Genomic DNA, 22627 nt, shown 5'->3' on the forward strand with positions numbered 1-22627 from the left:
CAACACCTTCTATAGCAGAAAGCCTTCGCGCAAAGCTTTAACGTCACTGAAGTCGTCCATTTTACTTGTAGCCATTGGATATAGCAGTCCGACATATGTGAAATCTTTACCTTTTCTTTGCAGTTCATCCAATGACTATAGGTGAAATGGACGATTTCAGTGACGTCACCAGCTTCGTGTGGAGTTTTTCTGAAATAAAAGGTGTTGGCTCCAGTCATATCGCCACACAGCGATTTCGAACCAGTGGGAAATAAAGGTAACATCTATCGGTGGTCGACCCATGCTCAGTAGGCAAGCCTCAGAGAGTGGCAAGATGCTCGTCTTCCACTATGAAGGTTACCATCAAGGTCCATGGGTTTGAATCCGGGCATAGAATGCCAGAAGCAAGTTCTTTACCTACTGAGCCTGGGGCAACCACCAATGGAGTCTTCATTTCCCACCCAACTCAAGTATGAAATTGCCGTATGGCGATATATGTCCAGATTAGTGAGCGGTAAGTAGGCTCGGTATGTGAACAACTTGATTCTGATGTTCTTTGCCGGATTCAAACCCGTGGACCTCGACAGTAACCTTCATAGTGGACAACCATCTTACCACTGCGCCACTCAGACTCTGAACCACCCCTTCTGGTGCCCACAATCATGCCGTGTTCAAAGTCACTGAAATCTGTTTTCCCATGAGCAGGCAACTCGGTACAAATTTGTCGCAACTCCAATTTGCCTCGGTACAAATTTGCCGCAGTACCAATTCGTCGTGACGTCGATTCTTCACTGTGCATGTTCCATGCAATCTTGTAGATAGTCTCATACATGAAATATGAAACATGAAAAAAAGTGCATACACAGTTTACTAAAAATAATTTTTTTGACATTGAGAAGATCGAAATTAAAATTTCAATATATATTAAATATTAATATTTCATTATTTAATTACCATATCAATCACATTTAAAATATGAAATAAAATAGACAAACACACAGTTGACATCTTAGGACGTTTAATAAAATATTTACAATCATTTGGTAGAAAAATGCGTGTCAAAGATACAATCAATTCTGTACAGCATCGTCAGGATATAAGCGTCCACCCCGAGAGGCTACAGCTCAAAAGTGACGCACAAAGTGGAGCTCTCCTAATGGCTGAGCTTTATCACATGACATATTACGTACAATGCCGTTCTTTTAACTTCTGCAGTCCAAACGCGATAAGCCGCCTGGTGAGCCCCTCAACTGAAAGACTAAGTTGCAGAGATTAAAGTATTTTACTCATAAATAAAATATGAAGACATTTTTTTATTCGTCCGTTGAAATGTAGGTTGGAAACACAACCTATGATCGTTAAAAATTGGATCAATTTGTTATTCATCACAGTAAAGTATTTTCGCGAATACATTTTCAACATATACATATTAATATATTATAAAACCTATATAAGTACGTGTAGTTACTCTACACGTACTTATGCACGCTACTCAACTAAAAAATATTCCATGTTATAAAAAAAATTCATGTGATATTACAAAATAAAAACAACCAGAATCTGAAAACATAACTTGAGACTGAGTTAAATGCACAGCATTTCTGCCATAATGCGTGCACCAATAAAATTTCTCATTTCATATGAACAAAATTTGTACTATTATATTGATAATTAATGAACGTCTAATTTTTTCAAATAGGATACCACATCTTAGCTTTGATATCATTGGATACTAATTTATCTTCAACACAATACAAAAGTGCACGGTAGAGAAATGGTAGAATTAATAAATTAAAAAATGTGCAGTGTTAATATTTCAAAAAATATACACCAAAGTGATATTTGCAAAAGTCTCCATTTAGAAAGTTATATACTGAGAGATACTTTAAAGCACTATTGCAGTATGACAAATACAAAGAATTAATCAAATAACATAATATAAATGGATACTTCATTTGTGACTGTAGTTTATACAAAGTACAAATGCAATAAATCTGCTAACATAAAATTCATCTTTCACATTAAATAGCCTGCTTTAGGTCTATAGTATACCTAAAATAACATAATTTGGAATTAAAGAAAAATTGCACAAACACTGGTGCTTCCTTCTCGAAGTGTAAAATTATGAATCTAGTCCCAGTTAATTATGCTTCACATCCAAACAATATTCGAGACCTTTTTTCCTAAGTGTATATTAATATATACTATGGAAAGTGATCAACCAAAAGAAAACACGTGAGGAAATTTTCACTGTAAACATTCCATAGCAATATTTGTGCAGCATGAACATATAGGATGAAATTGGATTTATAGAATAAAGTTTGAGATATTCAGGGTTAGCAAGTATCAGATGAGTTTAGACTACATATTTTAAGACATTTAATGGAATGAAGCTTTATTATTCCACCTTGGCTGCTTAATAAACAAATGGGTTACCCACACACAAAGAAATCTATATTCTTTAAAACTAGTGACAGCTTATATCCAGATTAATAATTGTCATATGAATGTCTTGATACTAAAGATCAACATCACTAAATAGCAGAACTGAAGTTGTTTAAGGAGGGAAAAACATTAAATTTATATGCCCAGCCCTCACAAGGCTTAAATAAATCTCTAGATAAGAACTAAAACAATGTTTACACTCCTTTGTGCAGTCCAGTGGATGGCATTACTAATGCATCACATTTACCAGTTCTGGATAGAATTTCCTCCATTGTTTAAGAACATTTTCACTGATAGATGGAAGTTTATGCTGCTTATAAATGGGGGGGGGGGGGTTTCCATGGCAGACAAAGATTTTTGAGGGTCCAAAGCAGACACCAAGATTTCAGGAGGGAGGTCCATGACCAAATGATGTATTAAGTACAGTTGAAGGTCTCTAAATAGAAAACAGTATGGACAGCACAACATTCATTTAAGCAGTTTATTTACACTTATTCAGTTGAGCAAGAAAAACAGCAAAATTGTTTTATTAAATTTATTCATTCTGTGCTCAAATAGGTAAATTAGGAAAAAATGTAGATTGTTACTGCAGGGAGTCCCACATCAAGGGGTTAGCGCACCAACCTCTCAGTGAGTAAAGAATGGCTGCCGTTTGGAATCTGCAATAAATTGTAGGTCCCGGTCTAATTAGCTCTCGTGTAGAAAATGACAGTGGTGCAACAAAAATGATCAAACGAAATAAAAAATATAGTTTACTACATGTAAATTTTTACTACACAAGCATGCTTTCTGCACATATTGTTCAAATAGATGAAAAAGAAAACGACATGTTCATTCTGTTAGGGAGATTGAATTAGAAGATTTGAATATTCAGCTAAAAAAGGTTTATCTACTATATATATATATATATAATGGTATTCTCTTCATACTACTTTTTTTTTTGGTTTTAACTTATGGGCACTCAATGAAACAAAAGAAAAAATTCTTCACTTAATCATTTTTTTCCTTTTATCCCAAATCCACTAACAGAGGCCCAACTATATATGTAAGTATATAATTCTAAGCAAATATATTTATTGTAAATTTGTTTGCTCATGATTAATAAAAATCAATGGATTATATATATTGGATAAATATCTTGGATTTATCTTCATTCAATATATTTCTACAAATTATTTGTAATTAAAAATGCTTTGACATACTGAATAATTGTTGTGAATAAGTGCATTAATTATTATTAAATGATTTAAAACTGATCTTTTAGCCCATTTAGGATAAGCTAAGGTAGGCAAAGAGAAAAAAAAGCTTCTGTTGCTTATTTTTTAAAACCGCTTCATTTAAAAAAACCAAAATAATTTTTTTAAATGTTATAATTTGTTCTAAACACAGATAAAATAAGATTCATTAATACGCAACATTTCTTCAATGTCACATTGTAACCAAAGTTACAAGCAAATTACTTCGAATAAATTGCTTGAATTATCATTCCAAATATAATACAGAGACAAAAAATAACTCGCCCAATTTTCTCCAAAAGTTTTGCAACTGCGAATGTTATTTTTTAAAGCTAAACATTTTTAAAGAATAGTTTCATCACACAAGCAAATGAAAAAAAAAACCTCTTTAAAAATATTAAATACTGTAGTGTTTTTTTCCAAAGTATTATTTGATATTCTTTTAGTGTATACATTCTGCCAGTGTCTAAAACAGCGTTTCCCAACCTTTTGAAGTTTGCGGCACCCTTGGGAATAATGTCAAAATTTGAGGCACCCTTCCTTGAATACAGAGTTTACTACAACAAAAATCACAGAGTGAAAATACATCAATAGAGTTTTGTTCGATTAATCATTAATGCGAAACTTTTGATTAATGCTTAGAGCATGGACACTTGATATCAGGCCTTACAGTTGGCAACGAAACACCCATATCGAACTCACAGGGTTCATACAAAATTTTGTAAATAAAAATTAAGGAGTCATGGCAAACTTCATAACTTTTACAGCAATAAAAAGGTTAATAAGTTTTACAGCAAAAAAAAAGGGGTGGGGCTCATATGCAAATTGATTTATTTGCTAAATTTTCCCTCTTCTCAAAAAATATAGACGTAGAAGTGGTTCAGAAATTACAACTTTTGATTGGTTACCCAGCATCACAAGACTTCATAAAATAATCAATCTACATACATACTTTTCTGTTGTCACCAAAGTATTCCAAAACTTTGAGGTTTCGGTCAAAAATATAACTCATAACAGCATCACATAAATTACAAAAATTCTAATAGTGATATTCATTCCCCTTCCCCCAACTATTCAAAATAAAAATCCACAGCTGACAACGATTTTTCTTACAAAATTATATTAGCAGCACCACTCTTTATTCATCTCTTGCTCAAAGTGAATCAACACATACACAAATTCTTTAAAATTATGTTTTTTAATTTTCCTTCTTGTTTTTCAGTTGTACTCAGAAAGAAATTGTTGCAAAATGAGAGCAAATTTCAGGACATTCAACACGATGTTTGGCGATTTAGCACTCATATTTGGCAACATTGGCGATTTAACACTTGTTATTTGGCGAAATTTACAAATTAACTCATAATTCGGTGCACTAGCTGTTATTCATGAAATGAATTTTTTTTTCCCACGAAACATCGGGATTTGATGCAATGACGATCGAACATAGTAATTTCTGCTGCTGCTCTCTCTCTCTCTTGCAGTAGCGACTTTTTTTTTTTTTTTTAAACGGAAACCGCTGTCGGTTATTGAGAAACACTGGACTAGAGTAAACCATCTTCAGCTGCACGATCAAAGATATGATCTGGGTTTCACGATGAAAAGCCAGATGAGGGGCCGATAATTTGAATAAGGAGCTGCAGTTACCACAATCTGATTTTCGGGGACAAAATCGAGAGAGGGGAAAGTCGACTTTTTTTTTAGAAACAGCTGGAAGGATTTTAAGGGGTTTTTAAGGGCCCTCAAAAAGAAAATGAAAATTAAGGAGTTTTATGACTTTTTAAGGAGTTTTTAAGCAATGTACGAACCCTGACTAAAAGCCTTGCAGTGTATTTATTGCTTTTTATGACGAGAAATGTAAAAAACTATTGTCTCCATAATCAGAAAAGGCTTGCTCGCATATAATATGATGTTGAAAAGGGTGAAAGTGCATTATTTGTTCATTTAGATTAACATACTCCTCTCAATCCACGCCAAAAAACCACTTATTTTATTTTAAGACCAATTATTTTTACTTGATTTATTTTAAGACCTTAAGTGGACTGTAACATTTTTGATTTATCTTCACAATATCTCGTGGCACCCCTTAGCTGATATCACGGCACCATAGGGTGCTGGGGCACACCAGTTGGGAAACACTGGTCTAAAATATAGGCAGTATGTGTATGTGTGTGAACATAATCTATTACATTCTTGATCTAAAAATCTCGGAGTTTCAAACCAGTGATTTGTATTATTAGTAGAAGTATTATTCCAATAGGTCAAAACATTTAATGTTTCCACATTTCATGGTAAAAAAAAATGACCACGAATTACCATTTTTGGCCTACAGGTGGCTCTTTTGAGGGTATAAAGAGCAACAGTCAGCGAATCTGTTAAAGCAGTTACTTTCAGACACCTACACCCTTTGGCCGAATGATATAACTTAAAGATTCTAGAAATATTTCCATTGTGAAAAATTATATATTCCTATGAAAACTATTATTCTACTGTGAATACTTTGTGAATTTTAAAAATTTTCTGCGACTTATAAATCATTTGCTATATATGTGACTGCAGAGACTTTGATATTGATAAATCCCAGGTTTACTACAGCAAAGTGATAAAAATTTGAGAAAGTGTTTTACAATTTGTGTTCTTGCCAGTATAAATATCAGTATTTATATTCATTAATTGCATATCAAATGCAAATTACTGTTCATTATTATACATCAGCTATTTCAGCATTTTTAAGAGTTTTACCACTTCATTGAGCAAAACTAATAAAAGCAAGAGAGATAGGTAAATTCTAATTTTTTTTAATGACATGTCATTTTTCCTTTTTTAATATTTGAATATTGTGAGAAATGCACAGATTCACACTTTAATAGTATAATTCAAAGGAAATCCTGCACTTGGATTAATAGTTATTAAAAGTAAAATTTAACTTATCAAAATGCTCAGATGCGGCTTTTTGATTCTGACATCGCAACTGCTTTAGTCTATCAAATTAGTCAAAATTTCAATAGGCAAACATTGTTTTGTAAAAAGAAATTTTACTTTTCATATTTTGAAATTTGGTCACACTGTAAAAGTATTTCAGTTACGAGAATGATTATTTGAATTGGAATTTTGACCCAAATAGCCAATCTTAATATTTCCCACCCTACTCCACACAATTCCAACTGCTCTCTTTTTTTGATTCAATATTTTTCTTGTTTGAAAGCCTATATACTTTCAAATTTGATTCACTATGAATACAGAAACATGGCTTCATTTGTCTAATTACTATTTTTCCATATCGCAGAAACAATCACCTCTCCCCCACTAAGGGACTAATTTCTGATGAATACTAATGGTCCTTCACCATCACACACGCACAATCATTGATATTATATATCGAGCCTTTGATTTGCCGCCAGACACTAAGCACATATATTGCTTGTTACTTAATTTGAACATTAACTTTACTTTTTTTGCTTACTAAAGATATTCTCTTATGCAAATATACAAATTGTGATGATGATATACACAAATATCAAGGGCTATTTGCATTTGGATGTAATACCACCAAGTCTGTCTAAATTAAAATTACTTTTGGTTCCCCAGATCTTTGAGTATACAAATGAAAATAACAGAACCCTGCTAATCCAGTGATTGGAACTGGGACCTGTCTGGGTTCATCACCTGAACATGATATCCCAGTATGTTAGTCAAGAGTTAAAGGTCCAATAATCCAGTTAAATAATGATAAAAAGTCAGTAGAGCCTCCTGTCCAACTTTCTTAGAAATACAGTACATGCTCTGAAGTGAAAAAATGCATGGGCAGTGCCATCTTTATTCATGAGCACACTCAGGAATATCTTGTATGTGCTTGCCTTTCTCAATTACATCTAGTATGACAGAGCATCATGAAATTTCATTCAAATTAGTTGGATTTTAATTTTGTTGCTCAATTTAAGGAAAAACCACCATAAAAAACTTTCATTTTAAATATTTTGGACAAACCCAAGGGAAAACTATATAATGTTACAAAAATAAAACAAAAGTTTGTTACAATGAGAAGTTACAATGCAAATTGTCACCATAACTGACCTCTTGTTGAAAACAATAACCATCATCCACAGCAGCTCATTGACCATACATTACAAATTGCTCATAAAAGAATGATTTCCCCATAAGCCATACTTGTAATATCTTCTTTTACTGCATATAAAAAATATTTTTGCTTATAAAAATAGTGTTCACACAAGGCCAATAAGAAACGTGAAATTTGCGGCCTTTTATAAACTACTGTGTGTTGCATGAGCAAATTTTTTTAACAGTTTTTTGAAAATTTAGATAATCTACAGCAGTGTAATACCTCAACTTTGTTCTTATAGAACCTTATATGAATGTCCTAGGAAACCCCACACTGTTGAAACACTGCTATTTGCTCTAGGCTTCTGTGGAATCAGTTGAGAACTAATCTACAATAGCATAAAATATATCAATCATATCCAGTGAATTTTTATAAAATTTTATTTATTTTTACATTGTTATAATTTTCTTGAAAATAATCTGGCTTTGGAGGTTTTAATCGACTAGATGTAGATAGACAAGGGTCAAATCAATTAGACATATTGAGTAGACATATCTGCAGTGAAAATATTGATTTCTGAGAAATATATTTCAGAAAAATAAGATTTCTGTTTGAATATAGGACTAATATTAATTTGCCAAAAATTATCATTTTTGTCAATCAAAATACAGTGAAACTTCTCTATGCGGCCACCCCCATTTGCTGCTAGTTTTCCTCAGAACAGACAATAGGCTCCATAGACTACAAAAATCCCCCCATTCCTCAGCCACCACTGCATGCAGTTGGTGGCCAACTGGTCTGCGGCCACTCCCTTATAGGTAAGAGTCAGAAAAAAGTTTTTTGTGCATCCCCCCCCCCCTAAATGCATCAAGAATTAATAGTTGCCACCAGATGGCATTTCTTCTTTTTCTCGTGTGGATGTGTTGGCTTCGGCACTCCTTGTCTGAGATAGTGTTGCGGTAACTGTTGTTCGAAAGAATGTTAAAATACAATAATTAAATCAGGAATACAATGAATTTTAATTTCCTATACTAGCCAAACAACCAAAAATTTCTATGACAGATCAATAACCGAATAAGAAAGCGATTCAGGTGATAACAAATTTGAGGAAAGGAGAACAGTTTCACGTAGAGAAGAGGAATGAAAGCTATAGAAAAACTTGAAAATCTTATACTGAGAATTAAGGGCCCGAACTCTTCCTCCCTAGATGTTTTGGAAAACTTTAACTCGAAAATTGAAAAATGAAATTGTTAAGGAAAAATTCAGTATAAATGACGCAACTAAAAATTCTTGACCATGAAATGACAATATGTGTATTGGTTAATTTTTACTGTATATATACTGTATTTGTTTTTTATGCATTATGAATAAATTGAATGAGATTTTTTGTCACATTAAAATCCGTTATTTTGACATGCCCCTTGAAATGTGTTTTTCCTGTTATACAACCCCTATTCGGCAGTCACCTCTGCAGACTGCCATTTTTATCCCGGAACATTGAGTGGCAGTCTTAGAGGAGTTTCACTGTATTTGGAATATTTTGCTATCAAACAGAATACATATTTCAAAAATTTTTAAAAACCTATACTGTATCATATGAAAAGCAATAAATCCCTTCATTCTTTCTTTGGATTAGACCAGGGTTTTCCAATGTGAAAGCTCACGCAAAACCCTTGATGGTAACGAGGCTATTCCGTGGAACTCTTAACAAATTTTCAATATTTCTTCAATTTACAGGGTGTACTAAAAGATCATTTGCTCTGCGAAACAAGAATCCTCACTTGCAGTAGACAAAAGTGTCAAAAAAATATATATATTTATTAGTTACACATAGTGTGACCATATAATCCATATTTTACTGGGGCAGAATTATTGAATCATTTTTTTCATAATATTTGGTTATTTAATTTTAATAAAAATGTTAATTTTGCAAGTTTGCTAAAAAAAATTCTTTGAAATTTTTAAATCGTTATTTCATTAATTAATTCATTATTTCAACATGAGCTATGGAAATGTCGGTTTTTTTTCGTATGGTCATCCTAGTTATACATATAGCTTCAGGATAACAAAAAACATGCTCATTTAATCTTTTTCTCCTCCTCCACATTAATTTTCTGAGAAATAGAACTAATTAGACCATTACTTATGCAGTTCACAGCCGATTCTAAACAGCTTTTTTATGTTTCTCACCAAGAGGGGTTTGAACGCCAAATGTTTGGTGTGCAGACTTTCTTCAATAGCAATGTGCTGTTTAATCATCATGGTGCTGTTTTCACAATAGTTCTTTGTATCATAAAAGGCACTGGAAAGGACAAAAGAGGGGTATTGAACACATCTCTGAGCATCTTGTGGCACAGTTCACAAGTATCTTATCAACCTGGGCTACCATATTTCACTGCTATGTAATTAGTATTCCACAAACACCCACGGTTTTTTATTTTGACAACTGATACACAGTACCACTGATTTCTCTTTCAAGTATTCACATTAAAATTCACGAAATGCAAGAAGCTGTCAAAAGAACAAGGCACAATAAAAAAAATTATAGATGAAATCAAAACTGGAGGCAACTGCCCCGGGTGCCAAATATCAGGGAAGAACAAACATACCATTATAAAATCATCAGAATTTAAGTGGAGAGGGTGGCAAAATCATGTTTGCCCCTCCTCATAAAAATCGTAGTTACAACCCTGCTGGATGAAATTGTCGTTAACTATAAATATTGATAACAAAATACACAGAACAAGAGGAAAAAATTACTACTCACTGTACTTGGTCATGGGTTGAGTGTGAATTTTGGAATACGCCATTCTCATCTGAAATTAGGAACGAGTGGTCAAAGAAAGAGAAATAATGAATTCCCCCAGTCCAGTGTGCCAAACCAGCACCAGCTATATAGTGTGAATATGACCAAAAACTATTTATTCTTAAGTTTGTACAGAGTAAAACAAGATGAGCTGAGGCTTCAAACAAATAAGAACACAGTGAAACTACAGTCAAATCGCTGGATCACTTCCCCTCTGATGAAAGAGCACAAACTGATATCGTGACCTCAGAGGAGCGAAAAATTTCAACTTGAGCAAAAATTACATATTGCCACCTCAAAAGCCCTAAACTTTGATGATCGACTAATTGTTGACAGAGGTACGGTATCAGAGGTTACAACCAGATCCTCGGTCAGCCGGGCAAGCACACATTAAGTAGGCTCCCCCTTTTAATGTTGAGGGAGAAGTTAAAAAGTGAAATTTTTGCCCCCTGTGGTCCGATGCCCAGGTCACCAGAACTCTGAAGTTTCTCCTTAGTTACAGCCCTGCTCACAATAGTTTTTAAAAAAAACACCCCTTTAAAGCACTAAACTGGCAATCAGCAACGTCGCCATGTCCCTGAGACTGAGAAACACTGATATCCAGTATTTCGGTTTTCTTTTCTTTTAAACAACTTTCAGAGAGTTGGACTCAATGTTCAACTATTATCGGCTTTGCTTAGATATGAAAAACAAAGCAAAAAAACTTTTTTAAAAAAGTGAAAAGTTGTTTTTCTTTCAAATCTTCAGGAGAACAATATAAGAATACCCAGGATTTAAGCAACGATGAAATGTGAATTAGTTATTTAAGTAATTTATAATATTGTTTTGAAAAACTTAATGTTGTGGCCATTAGAGTACCCAGAATTTTCTCGGGGCGGGTGTTCAGATTTTTTCCTTCTGAGGGGGGTATTATGTAAAATAACACTGAATATTGGCTCAAGGGGGGTTAGAACTCTTCCCCCCCCCCACCAGTTTTACACTCCAATGGTTGTGGCTAATTTTTCTCAAGAATTATTATATAACAAACAAAACGCAATTGAAACCATTGAATTTTTTTTTATATTTTCTGTTAGGTCTATGGGGGAGGGGGGGGGGGGAGTCATTTTCAAAGAAATTTCAATTTTATGATTTTCACCCTTATACAACATTCTGACGTGGCCTTTTGAACGCTGTGTAAACGAGGTTCCATTTGTTGGTAACAAATCTGTAGAATGGGAGAAATATAACCTCAGGCAAGTTAGAAAGTAAAGCTTTTCCTTTTTCTCTGTCTTAGGATTGCTATTTAGGATGTGCTGGTCAGAAAAGTGATAAGAATCTGACACCATGAATATCAATTGGCAATTCCAAGGAAGAGGCAAGCTGGGGGAGGGCACAGAATACAAAGAAACAAATTAATAATTCTGAATCTTTGAAGGAAGACCTTCATAAAATCCTCATGTAGGTCTTGAGAGTTTCGGGAATACCAATTCCCAGGAAGTCTTCTTGACTTGTTGTCTGAAGGACTTGTGTGCAATAATAGGAAGAAAAGAAAGGAGCCAACACAAAAATTGTCTCCTACTGGTCGATTATCTCAATATTTTCTCTGAATTATTTTAGAATACCCGTTCTGAACAGAAATAAAAATAAAATATAGCTTGAGGTGAAACAGTAACAAGAAAATTTTTGAACCTACCAGGGTTCCGAGATTTTTGAGGTTCTGTCCCTTTTGATTCCGTGGAACCCCAAAAACTCACGGAACACTGATTGGAAAACCCTAGATTAGACAAATACATTTAGCTAAATTTTTGACAAAACTGTAATCTGAGCTCTTTTTGGTGTACATACATATATACACCATTCCCAATAACTGAATGAACACCTGAACTCCCCTATGAACTTACCCTGTTGCTGAAATCTTTCATCATAGCTTTGTGGAAGAGTCCATATTCCCAATAACCAAAAGACATTGATACAAAAATTTACTGACAAAAAAAGGCAAATTTCACTGAAAACCAGCCGAAGAAAAATTCGATAATAATAATGGATTGGCAATTTAGAAATAAGGTGGCAGATGTGTAAAAGAGCGTGTAAAGATAAAGAAGTATCAAGACATTCTTCAATTTTTGCGATCAAATTTTTTGAATTGTCAATCTTTTGTCTCAAAACTGCTGTATAAATTAAGTTTTAAAAGCTTAAATCCTACATGATCGTTTTTTTTTTTTCAAAACACATTAAATTGAGTAATAAAACTGTGGCTCGATGTGTTTCCCATACTGGCAATCCATGGATAACTGATGATCATTTCCCAGACAAAAATTCCATTTTCTTTACCACCATTTAATGCTTCCATCAATTTTTCTTTCGAATATCACACGTGTCTGCTTTAAATTGCTTCCCATTTGATTTGCATGTAATATATTTTGCATAGTTAAATTTTTTTTAAATTCAAAATTACAAGAACACATTCTTTATCACCATTTAACAATTCTATCAACTTTTCTCTGAATTATTAAATGTATCAGCTTCAAATTGCTTCCCATTTGAATTGCATGATTTTTATTGCATGAAATATATTTTGCATAGTTAAATTTTTTTTTTTTTTTCAATTCCAAATTACAAGAACACATTTTTTACCACCATTTTGACATTTCTATTAACTTTTCTCTGAATTATTAAATTTATCTGCTTCAAATTGCTTCACATTTGAATTACATGATTTTTATTGCATGTAATACATTTTGCATAGTTGAATGGGTTGGAGTTTTTTTTTTTTTTTTGCTTTTTTTGTCAAATTCAAAGTTACAAGAACACATTTGGCAGATATATTTGCATAAAATTCATTTTTTTTCCTTTTCAAACTTATTGCATTTTCACAGCAAAATATGAGACAAATACATTACACAACACAAGTGAAAATAAAGCTTTCAGAAAATAGGATTTATATGAATTTCATTGCACTTAAAGAAACTGACAGGACACACAATCCATCATATAATGTCAAGAAAACTTGATTGATCTGCATAGGTAGGCTGAATCACTTTTTTAATAAAGGCAAGCAGTGACCATCAAGTACAATAGTACTAACACTCAGCTGCTGACAGTTCGCTGTATAATATTTCTGCATAGCTTGAAATCGATGTTTGATATAAAAAATTTAATGCACAATGCTTAAAATTGGAATTCATTGTTGCAGCTACTGCACTTTCTCAGTATTCATATAATGTCATAAACATAGAGCTCAGTTTCCATATTAGAGAAAGTCTTTGTTCCCCAACATTTGATTCAAATTTTTTCAAACACAAAAAGGACAGAATAAAAAAAGTAAGAAAAATAAGATGTAAATCTATTTGTAAGAGAAAAACTATAGTGTAAAATGTTTTGCTGAATTCATAAAATATTTTTCAAGCTTTATTTTTTGGGAAATTCATTTGATCTTTCACCACATATTCTATCACTGTATTATATATGAATGTTTTTGAGAATACTGCAGCAGAAAACAGAATGCTTTTACACTGATGCTGGACGATACATTGACCAAACATATCATATGAAGTAAAAATTTTAAAATCTAAATAAAAACCAGACATCTACTAGTTGATAATAAATATTCTTCACAAAATTATATTAATTATAATACTGGGTGAAACCTCAATTAACCAAGGCATATGGCTTGACCAAGATTGAGCGGTCATGCATACACAGGGTGATTAAAGTTCCTGTGTGTATGTACTCCGAGTAGTTTTTCTCAAAAACAGCTTATCTGAATACAGCCAAATTTTTAGGATATCTAAACCCTTTTTGACTCAGTGTGCCTGGCACACTGAGTCAAAAAGGGTTTAGATATCCTAAAGGGCACACCTAATCCTTTTAGGGGACACCTAAAATTTCCTTTTTCAAACACTGAAAATAAACGATAAATAAAATGAAAATTGGTTTAGGGATTACTTTGAACCTTCTTTATCAACACTAGATAACAGCACCACATAAGCCGATCCATACTTTTGGCCTGTGCTTATTTTTTGAATATGTCTACCCTTATTTTTAAAGGAAATGCAATTAAATATCAAAATTGTTTTTCTTTTTGGATATAAAAAGACTTTTGGAAAAAAAAAATTCAATGTTATTTTGTTGGCTGCACACTAATCTCTTTATTCTGTATAAGTTTTAACATTTTACATTCAAAGCTTGACTGAAATTGAGTCCCAAATTCAAGGTTGGGCACATCTACAAAATTAAAATGGTAAGTGTAACCTTAACAATTATACCTGCATGTTTCTTTAGGCCTGAATAGACTGCCTACAAATTTTCTTTGTGAAATTCTGACTTTAAAGGGTAGTGTGAAGGAAAGGCTTAATGAAACCATGGGAGAGAAATTTATTAAACAAAAAAAATAGTTCAATTTTTTACCACCAAGAGAAAAAATGCTTTTTTTATTGAATTTTCCTTTTTCCCTTGGATCATATTGCTTATATACCAAGTTTCAATGGAATATGTCTACCACAATGGACGCTACATAGGTCTGAGTAGTTTCAGTACACTGACACTGTTAAGAGACCAATGTAGCACCCGTCACTATACTCACACTACTCCGACCTATACAGCGCCCATTCTGGAGGACATAATCCATTGTAACTTTGTATGCACAGTATATGGTCCATGGAAAAAGGAAAATTCAATAAGAAGCACCACTTTTTCATCCGGTGATCGAAAATTGAACTATTTCTTCATTTAAATTTCTCTCCCATGGTTTCATTAAGATATCCTAAAAATTTAGCTGTATTCGAATAAGCAGTTTTTATGAAAAACTACTCAGAGTTACAGGAACTTTAATTATAATCACCCTGCACATTTCACTTACCTATCATGTATCCGAGTTCTATTTTAATTTTTTTGGCAATAAATTTGCCTGTGATTGGAAGAGAACTCTTAGTTTTCACATTTGCATCATGCTCTCTGTAAATTGAGGTTATTATTCCAGTTGACTTCAGAAGCATTACCTCCTGTCAAATGAGGTTCTATTGTACAAAAATCACAAAACCAGAAGCAATTATATTTGGTTTCAAAAGCAGTAACTTGTTAAAGTGTGTGATGAATACTTATAAATTACATGAATAAATTAACAAATGCAATAAAATTTGGAAAAATATGTACTGTTTCATAACAAAATTTTAGTGCAAAAAATTTTCACCAAAATCTTGAGAGTTTGTCTCACTTAAAAAACATGTTACTGCTTGAAGAAATAAAATTAACAGTATTTTCCAGAGCTTCAAAAGAACTACAGCATGTCTTAAAATAGATAACTATACATGTGATTTATTTAGAGAATAATGATGAATATTCAGCAAAAGCATAGTTTTTAGCTTAAAATTAAAAATTTTGTGAACTTTGTGTGGTCACATAATCAAAACCTTCAACCCAAAATTTAACTTTTTTACACTTTTATGGCCTGTGAAAAGAATAATTAATAGAAACATATGATGAACCTTGTTTTTGCAATCATGTAACTGTTGGCAAGAATAATAATGCACACCAATAATTTAGAATTAAAAAAACACTATTACATGTCTTATTTAAATATTCAAAAAATTAATTTTATACTTATTAATTCTACATCATGAAATGCAATACAAAATTACCTTATGGAAAAATAACTACAGTTGAGAATCTCATTAAGACAAAGTTGTCACTAGAAAACAAATTCAGTCATTAGAAAAAACAAAATACTTTGTACTAACCAAATTTTGTGTACTAACTGATAAAAGAACAATTTGAATGCCTCCAACATGAAAAATATTTATATATCAAGCGAAAATTCCTATTAAGTGCCTTCGTCTTAGGAAGGTTTGACTGTAGTTTGGAACTATGCTTACAAGGAACACTAAAAATTATACTGCACTGAATATTACAGAATTGATATTTTTCATTTTGTTATTATATCAAACATGATTCTACAAGGCTGGCATAGGGAGCTGAATCATATTTTTAAGCCTAAGTCATAACTACATAAGAAAAACAAAATTTCAAGCCAATTCATGAAGTACCCCCCTTAATGACAATCCTTGCACTGGTCTTATAACTTTTTTGATGCCAAATTACACTTCAAAAAATTTTACATCCAGTCTTGCTATTTCAAAAACATGCATATTTTAACACTCTCATTAAAATTTTATTAATGTAAATGTAATTCATTTTAAAAGTGTTTGTTTTTATTGTTAAAATTTTGAAATCTTATTTAAAATGCTACTAATTTTTTTTAACTGGATTTCCAAATATTTATAAAGGGGTAAGTAAAAAAAAAAATCGGCAATATCGCCTGTGAATGTTCTCCACAGAACCGTTGTTTTGCAGCCATACGGTAAGAAGAAACATCCAGGTGGGAGCTTGTGCACAAAGCATGATATTATGAAACTTTCAACCAGTATTGTTAAGTCAAGCCAGTCTGCTGCTCAGTGGAATGGCTCTGGGGAGAACGCTATATTTGTTCTTAATTTTGTACATGCAAAGTGTGTATTTTTTTTTCAAAACACAAACAATATACAATACCAAAAAAAAAGACAACAGCACGAAAATAAGATGCACACTGCGCAGCTCTTAGGGACTAATTGTACCCATGTAAAACTCAACATACATTCTTTGTAGATGAAGGAAACTTGGCTTTTGAACCAAATTGGCATATTTTATGGTTTGTATCATGGTAAGAAAATGTTGAAGATCAAGCAGACATCACCTGAGGGCGATAGAATCTGCTAATTACTTTCTGACTGCAAGAAAGGTGACACTAGCAGAAATTCACATCTGTAGATGGGACCAACTTAACAGCATGGTAGGGCTCTTGCATAGCTCAAAGTACCTGCCTACCAATTTCCATGCTTACTCTCAAAAATCATGGTAGTAATTCTCAATTTCAAGGGGCCCAAGTAAGGCCATGTGTCATGACAGTTATGTTTGTGGAGTGCATAGTCTTAATATCATGAGTGGTGGAAGTTTCTGAATATGCAATACTGTTCAAAGGAAGGGAAGGAGACCATACACTGTGAAGCATGTTCAGGTCAGCATCTACAAACACTGACAATCTTGTGCATGCATTAGATAAAAGTTTTTTCTTGGTCTTCGAAAACAGTTGACATCAGCAAAGTTTTCACTTACAAACTCTGTCATCACTCACGACATTCAATGCAAAAAAATGTAGGTCTTGGAAAGTGCACAAGTAAATCACATGAGTGATAACTTAATTTTTTTAACAGTTCATTCACAGTGTCTCCAGAAGTGATGATTATCAACAGGGGTTTTGCAGTGTTGCCTGCATTCTGATCTGAAATTTCCTGTTTTTAGTACTATGCATGGTGATAGTGCAGACTAAAACATTTTGTCAGGCACTAGAAAGCATATTATTTGAGCGAACCTGACATAGCTGAAAACAGTCTCGTCATATTTCATCAAAATGCCTGAATTTTCAATATGCATTTTACTTGTATTGGCCAACACCAATTCATACACACTGCATTTGCATGTTTATCAGCAATGATTCTATATCAATATCTGAGTATATCTAATGACTTATGCATATGCTACTACATTGACTCAATGAAAGAAACACAAACAATTTCGTCTAATTACTTTCCTTTTGTCAACTTGTGTGTGTGAATCAATCTTCACATATAACTGAATCAAAGTCATTGGCCACACACCTTCCTACACATAGATATAAACTAGCTTCTGATGAGCTTGCACACACCGAATGTGAACTGACATTTTCCAAACATAAGTAGAGTCATATTACAATGCTATAGGTATTGCAAAACCTTCTGATTACACTGTTTTTCTCATGCTTTCTAATTTAAGATCTAAATACCTTTACAGACATTTTATTATATAAAGTAATCAACAGAAGTTCAACTAAAAGGTCAAACTAAACCTTAATTACAGTATAATATCACATTTACTTTTCACATTCTAGTTTCACAGCCACACTGCTTTTAAATATTTCAGCTCAATCACTGTTCAAAAATTTCCACAAACCATTAGTCTTCCTACACTTTCTTAATATAAATTATTTTAATCTTTTGTGTTCAGTTTTGTGGTTATAATCTGATGAAATAGCACTTGTTCTTAATTTTTGCATGCCAGTGTACATTGTTCACTAGAAAAAAAAATTTAGCCACAGTATCGCAAACAGAATAAAACATTATCTACATCATTAACAAAGGTGATAACCTGTAGAATGGAAGCACATTTATCCATGACTCCCTTGACTTTTTTTTTACTAAATGACAAATTGATACATCCTGTTCATGTCCATAACATACAACTGTTTGAAATTCTTTAATGTTGCTTTCTCTTTGATCCCATTTAATTACCAAATAAATATGAAAAATTCAAAATTCAACATAATGCTCAACAACTTTTTTTTTGGGGGGGGGGGGTGAATTTATACATTTATACTCTTGGTGTGAATTATGACTTGCCAACAGTATGAAAAATACTTAACAATGCTTACACAACAGTGTAAAAAATAATTATATAATAATACCATATCAAAAAACTTCTACATAAGTATGTGGAAGAAAAAGAATAACTTGATTTCGACAATTTTGGAACAATGCTAACAAATTGTGTATGTTAAGAAAAAAAGGGCGATGGTAAAGGTAAATGGCGATATGATTATTAGAGAATGCTGCTTTTATGCTACGGAACAAAAAAAATTTGATATATTAAATGATTTCAGAGAACATATTTGAAAATAAATATTTCTAAGTAGGCACTAAAACCGAATACTAATTTTTTTAAAGAAAATGTTATTTTACAGTGTACAGAAGCATTTGAAAATTTGAAAAAACCTTTAGCATATTTTTTACATTATGAAATACTCATATATTAAAAATTTGAAATTTATGAGAAGTTATATGGATTAACCCCCCCCCCCCCAGTAAATTTTGTGGTGCATTTGTTATAACCATAAACACATAAAAGTTTTAAACTTCAATGTAAAAACTTTAAATTTTAATAGTCAAGTAATCAAAAACCCCACATACCTCACTCACACTTATCTTTACTACACCCATTTATTCAAATAAATCTCTAATACAAACAACATGAATCATCCCGTCTAAAAACAATATTAAAAAATAGATAAAAAATCTCCTTTCCAACAGAAAAGCTGAATTAACAGTTAAAATTAAATAAAGGGAGTCATAAGATAGGTTAGGGAGTAACGTTTTAACATGAAAGCATTTGTAACCTTCATGGCTAAAACAGTATTTTTTTCCCCATTTGTAACTGTAAATAATTGTGCAAACTGAGAATAGTTTATAAATTTCAAGTTAACATATTTTTCTTTCAAATGTTCATGTAAGGATTTGAAAATTGTCAAGCAGAATGCAGTTTTTCCCCCTAAAAAAAAAGGCATTACAAAATATAATTTAAATACAGCTTTGTTACTAAAAAAACAAACCGATGATCTTTTAGAGCACATAATTAATAAATTTCAAATAATATTTTACTAATATATAATGGAATGTAACATGAAATCACAAATCTTCATGTGTACACATTCTACACTTTGAGCATTTAATAATTCTATTCCAACTTATCTACTATATGCACCAAAGATTGTTTCATTTTTAATAATGGCTAACACAAAGTATCCGGAAAATAAACGCGAAAAATATGAAAACATGCAGAAGAATTAAAACTTAAAAAAATGGTCAAGTTCTAAAATTACTATTGACGAAACATGGTGTGAATTACACCAATAAAAATGAAAAAATAACCAACATTTTTTAAAATGATGCTTCTATATACTCCTAACTCATTAACATCCATATTCACAATGAAAATGACATTTCAATTAATTTTTTCATGCAACATGAATTCATCACATAATCAATCGCTGCATAATTTTTCAAGTTGGCATTAGCATATTGCTCATGACGATGTTTCTGATGCACAGTTATTGCTAAAGTGAAAAAATATTACTGTACACACTTGAAAGGATAAATTACTTTTGCCCTATATATATATGAATTATTACATCTGTTCATATCACATTTCAACCATGTTATGGGAGCATTGATAAAGAATGATTTTACAATTCAAACAACAGCAACATAGAAATGCACAGCGATATCGGGCAGGCAGCTTAAAATGACTACATTTTTCTCACTGCAATATGCTTCGAACGGCTTCATCTAAAGCAGTATCTGTTTCAGAATGAACCCCACCATCTCCATCTAAACTCACATACGTTGCTGGAGATGCGTGGCAACGTTTTCGCGATTCATGAGAGTTTTTATCTAGATCATACAACCTAGGTAATATATCAACTTCATCACCATCATAATAGGAACGTTCTTCTGACTGAAGTTCCAAAATACTCTTAATGGCATTCTGCACCTGTTCCTGCATCTCTGTATGATGAACTTTATGATCTGTACCAATGCCTTCTCTGTAGACTTTGGATTTTGAATTGTAAGAAATATAATGTATATCAGAATCTCTTGATTCATCACCATCATCTTGAATGCCATTAGGAATACTTTGCTGACTGTCATCTAGTTGATCACCTAATCCTTCGATATCAGACAAATCTAATTCAGAGGGATTATGTTGATCACTTAGAATACTTTCCACAGCTGCCTCTGATTCAGCTGCACTATGTGGAGCATGATTTGCATATGCCTCAACCCACTCAGGAGGACAATCCAACATATCAAAATCATATTTGATTTCTGTATTTGTTCTTGCACAGCCACCATAGGCAGCAATAATAGCCGAATTGCAAGATGCCTCTGTTCGTGCAACAGGAGTCTCAAAATCAGCCAAACCATTCGAACAACTTGGTGGCTCAAAGTCAACATGAGGAACCACTGACTCACTATCTTCATCATTCTCAAGTGGAGATATGTTCAATTCTTTTCTTAACTTAGTCATGATATCTTCATCTTTGCTATCACGAAATGGTGCGAAGGACTTTAAAGAATTTTTATTTTCATTGAATGATGCATGTTCTTTATCACATGTTTTTGAGCTATCACTACCCCACACTGAGTTTTTTTCTACTTTAATTGGTGTATTTTGAACCTTCAATCTTTTTTTGGAACGAAGGTCTTCAAGTTCTGTATCTGAAGTGGTTTCAATTTTTACAACAATCCTTTTCAATGTTGGAGGACTCCTGTCACACATATTACTAGGAGGACTAGCGATATCAATGCAGCTATCAATAACTGGAGCTTCTAATTGTTCACATTCTTCTTTCACAGGACTTGCACACATTTCTGTATTTTCAGCATATGCCATTTCATCATCTTTCAACCAGTGACTTGGTGGAGGAGGTAAGTCCAGCACTGAAATAAAAAATATTGCAAATAATTGTATATATAAATATTCTATGTACACTGTAAGTGCTTACTAAATTATAATTTGCCCAGAATGCAATTGATAGATGCTGTGCCTGCCTGCAACATGGGGCCACTCCAACAGCAAGAAACTAAGACTGAACTAATGTTTGTATTTTAGTCTTGTAAGCCCACATGAAAAAATGAGACAATAAGGATTTAATAGCTCTCCAAAGGAGTGAGGACCCCCCCCCCCCACATCAGGTGCTTAATAACCAGGACAGTGACACTTTTTGGATGCAGCTGTTCTAACGTACACAAAGAGGCAAGAGAATGACACAATGAGCTTTAAGTGACACAGCTTGCAAGGATGTATGTGATGTTACATGAAAGGGTGGGTGAGTATAGAATAATTATTTTTGTACAAAGTTGATGCCCTATCAATGTCTCCAAATTGTGGCAACAATACAACAGTAAAGCCTCATTGATCATATCTAACATGACGATGCAGTGATAGTCATGCAGTTAATAAAAAATTCATTGCAAAAACAGTACTGAGCAGCTTATATCATTAACCACATGTCTTCCAGCTCAGCATTAACAGACCACTGTGCAGTTGTGTGGGCTCATAACACTAGGACTTGGGTTTGATCCCTGCAGGTGACATAGTAGAGGTTGAAACCAAAGTTGGCTTCCTAACTTAGAGGAATGAATGTGAGCCATTTCCCATTTAGAAATGCCTCTCCACAGAGAGCAGACAGACCCTTCAGCACAATACTTACAAAAAAAAAAT

The 22627-nt window shown here is 32.9% G+C and overlaps 1 protein-coding gene across 6 annotated transcripts in view; it reads right to left on the reverse strand.

The window, feature by feature from the left end:
- Positions 1-980: 980 nt before the first annotated feature.
- LOC149065565 (uncharacterized) overlaps positions 981-22627 on the reverse strand; it is a 259702-nt gene continuing 238055 nt past the window's right edge. For all 6 annotated transcript variants that reach the window (XM_089253491.1, XM_089253490.1, XM_089253493.1 and 3 more), the window contains one exon: positions 981-21843. In XM_089253491.1, the coding sequence (XP_089109617.1) occupies positions 20660-21843 (1184 nt within the window). In that variant the 3' untranslated portion in view covers positions 981-20659. The remainder of the gene's footprint in view (positions 21844-22627) is intronic.

The sequence above is a fragment of the Pholcus phalangioides genome, unplaced genomic scaffold (genome assembly GCF_987345545.1).
Source record: "Pholcus phalangioides strain wild (caught in Gottingen) unplaced genomic scaffold, Ppha-v1.0 ptg000039l_1, whole genome shotgun sequence".
Classification (NCBI taxonomy): domain Eukaryota; kingdom Metazoa; phylum Arthropoda; class Arachnida; order Araneae; family Pholcidae; genus Pholcus; species Pholcus phalangioides.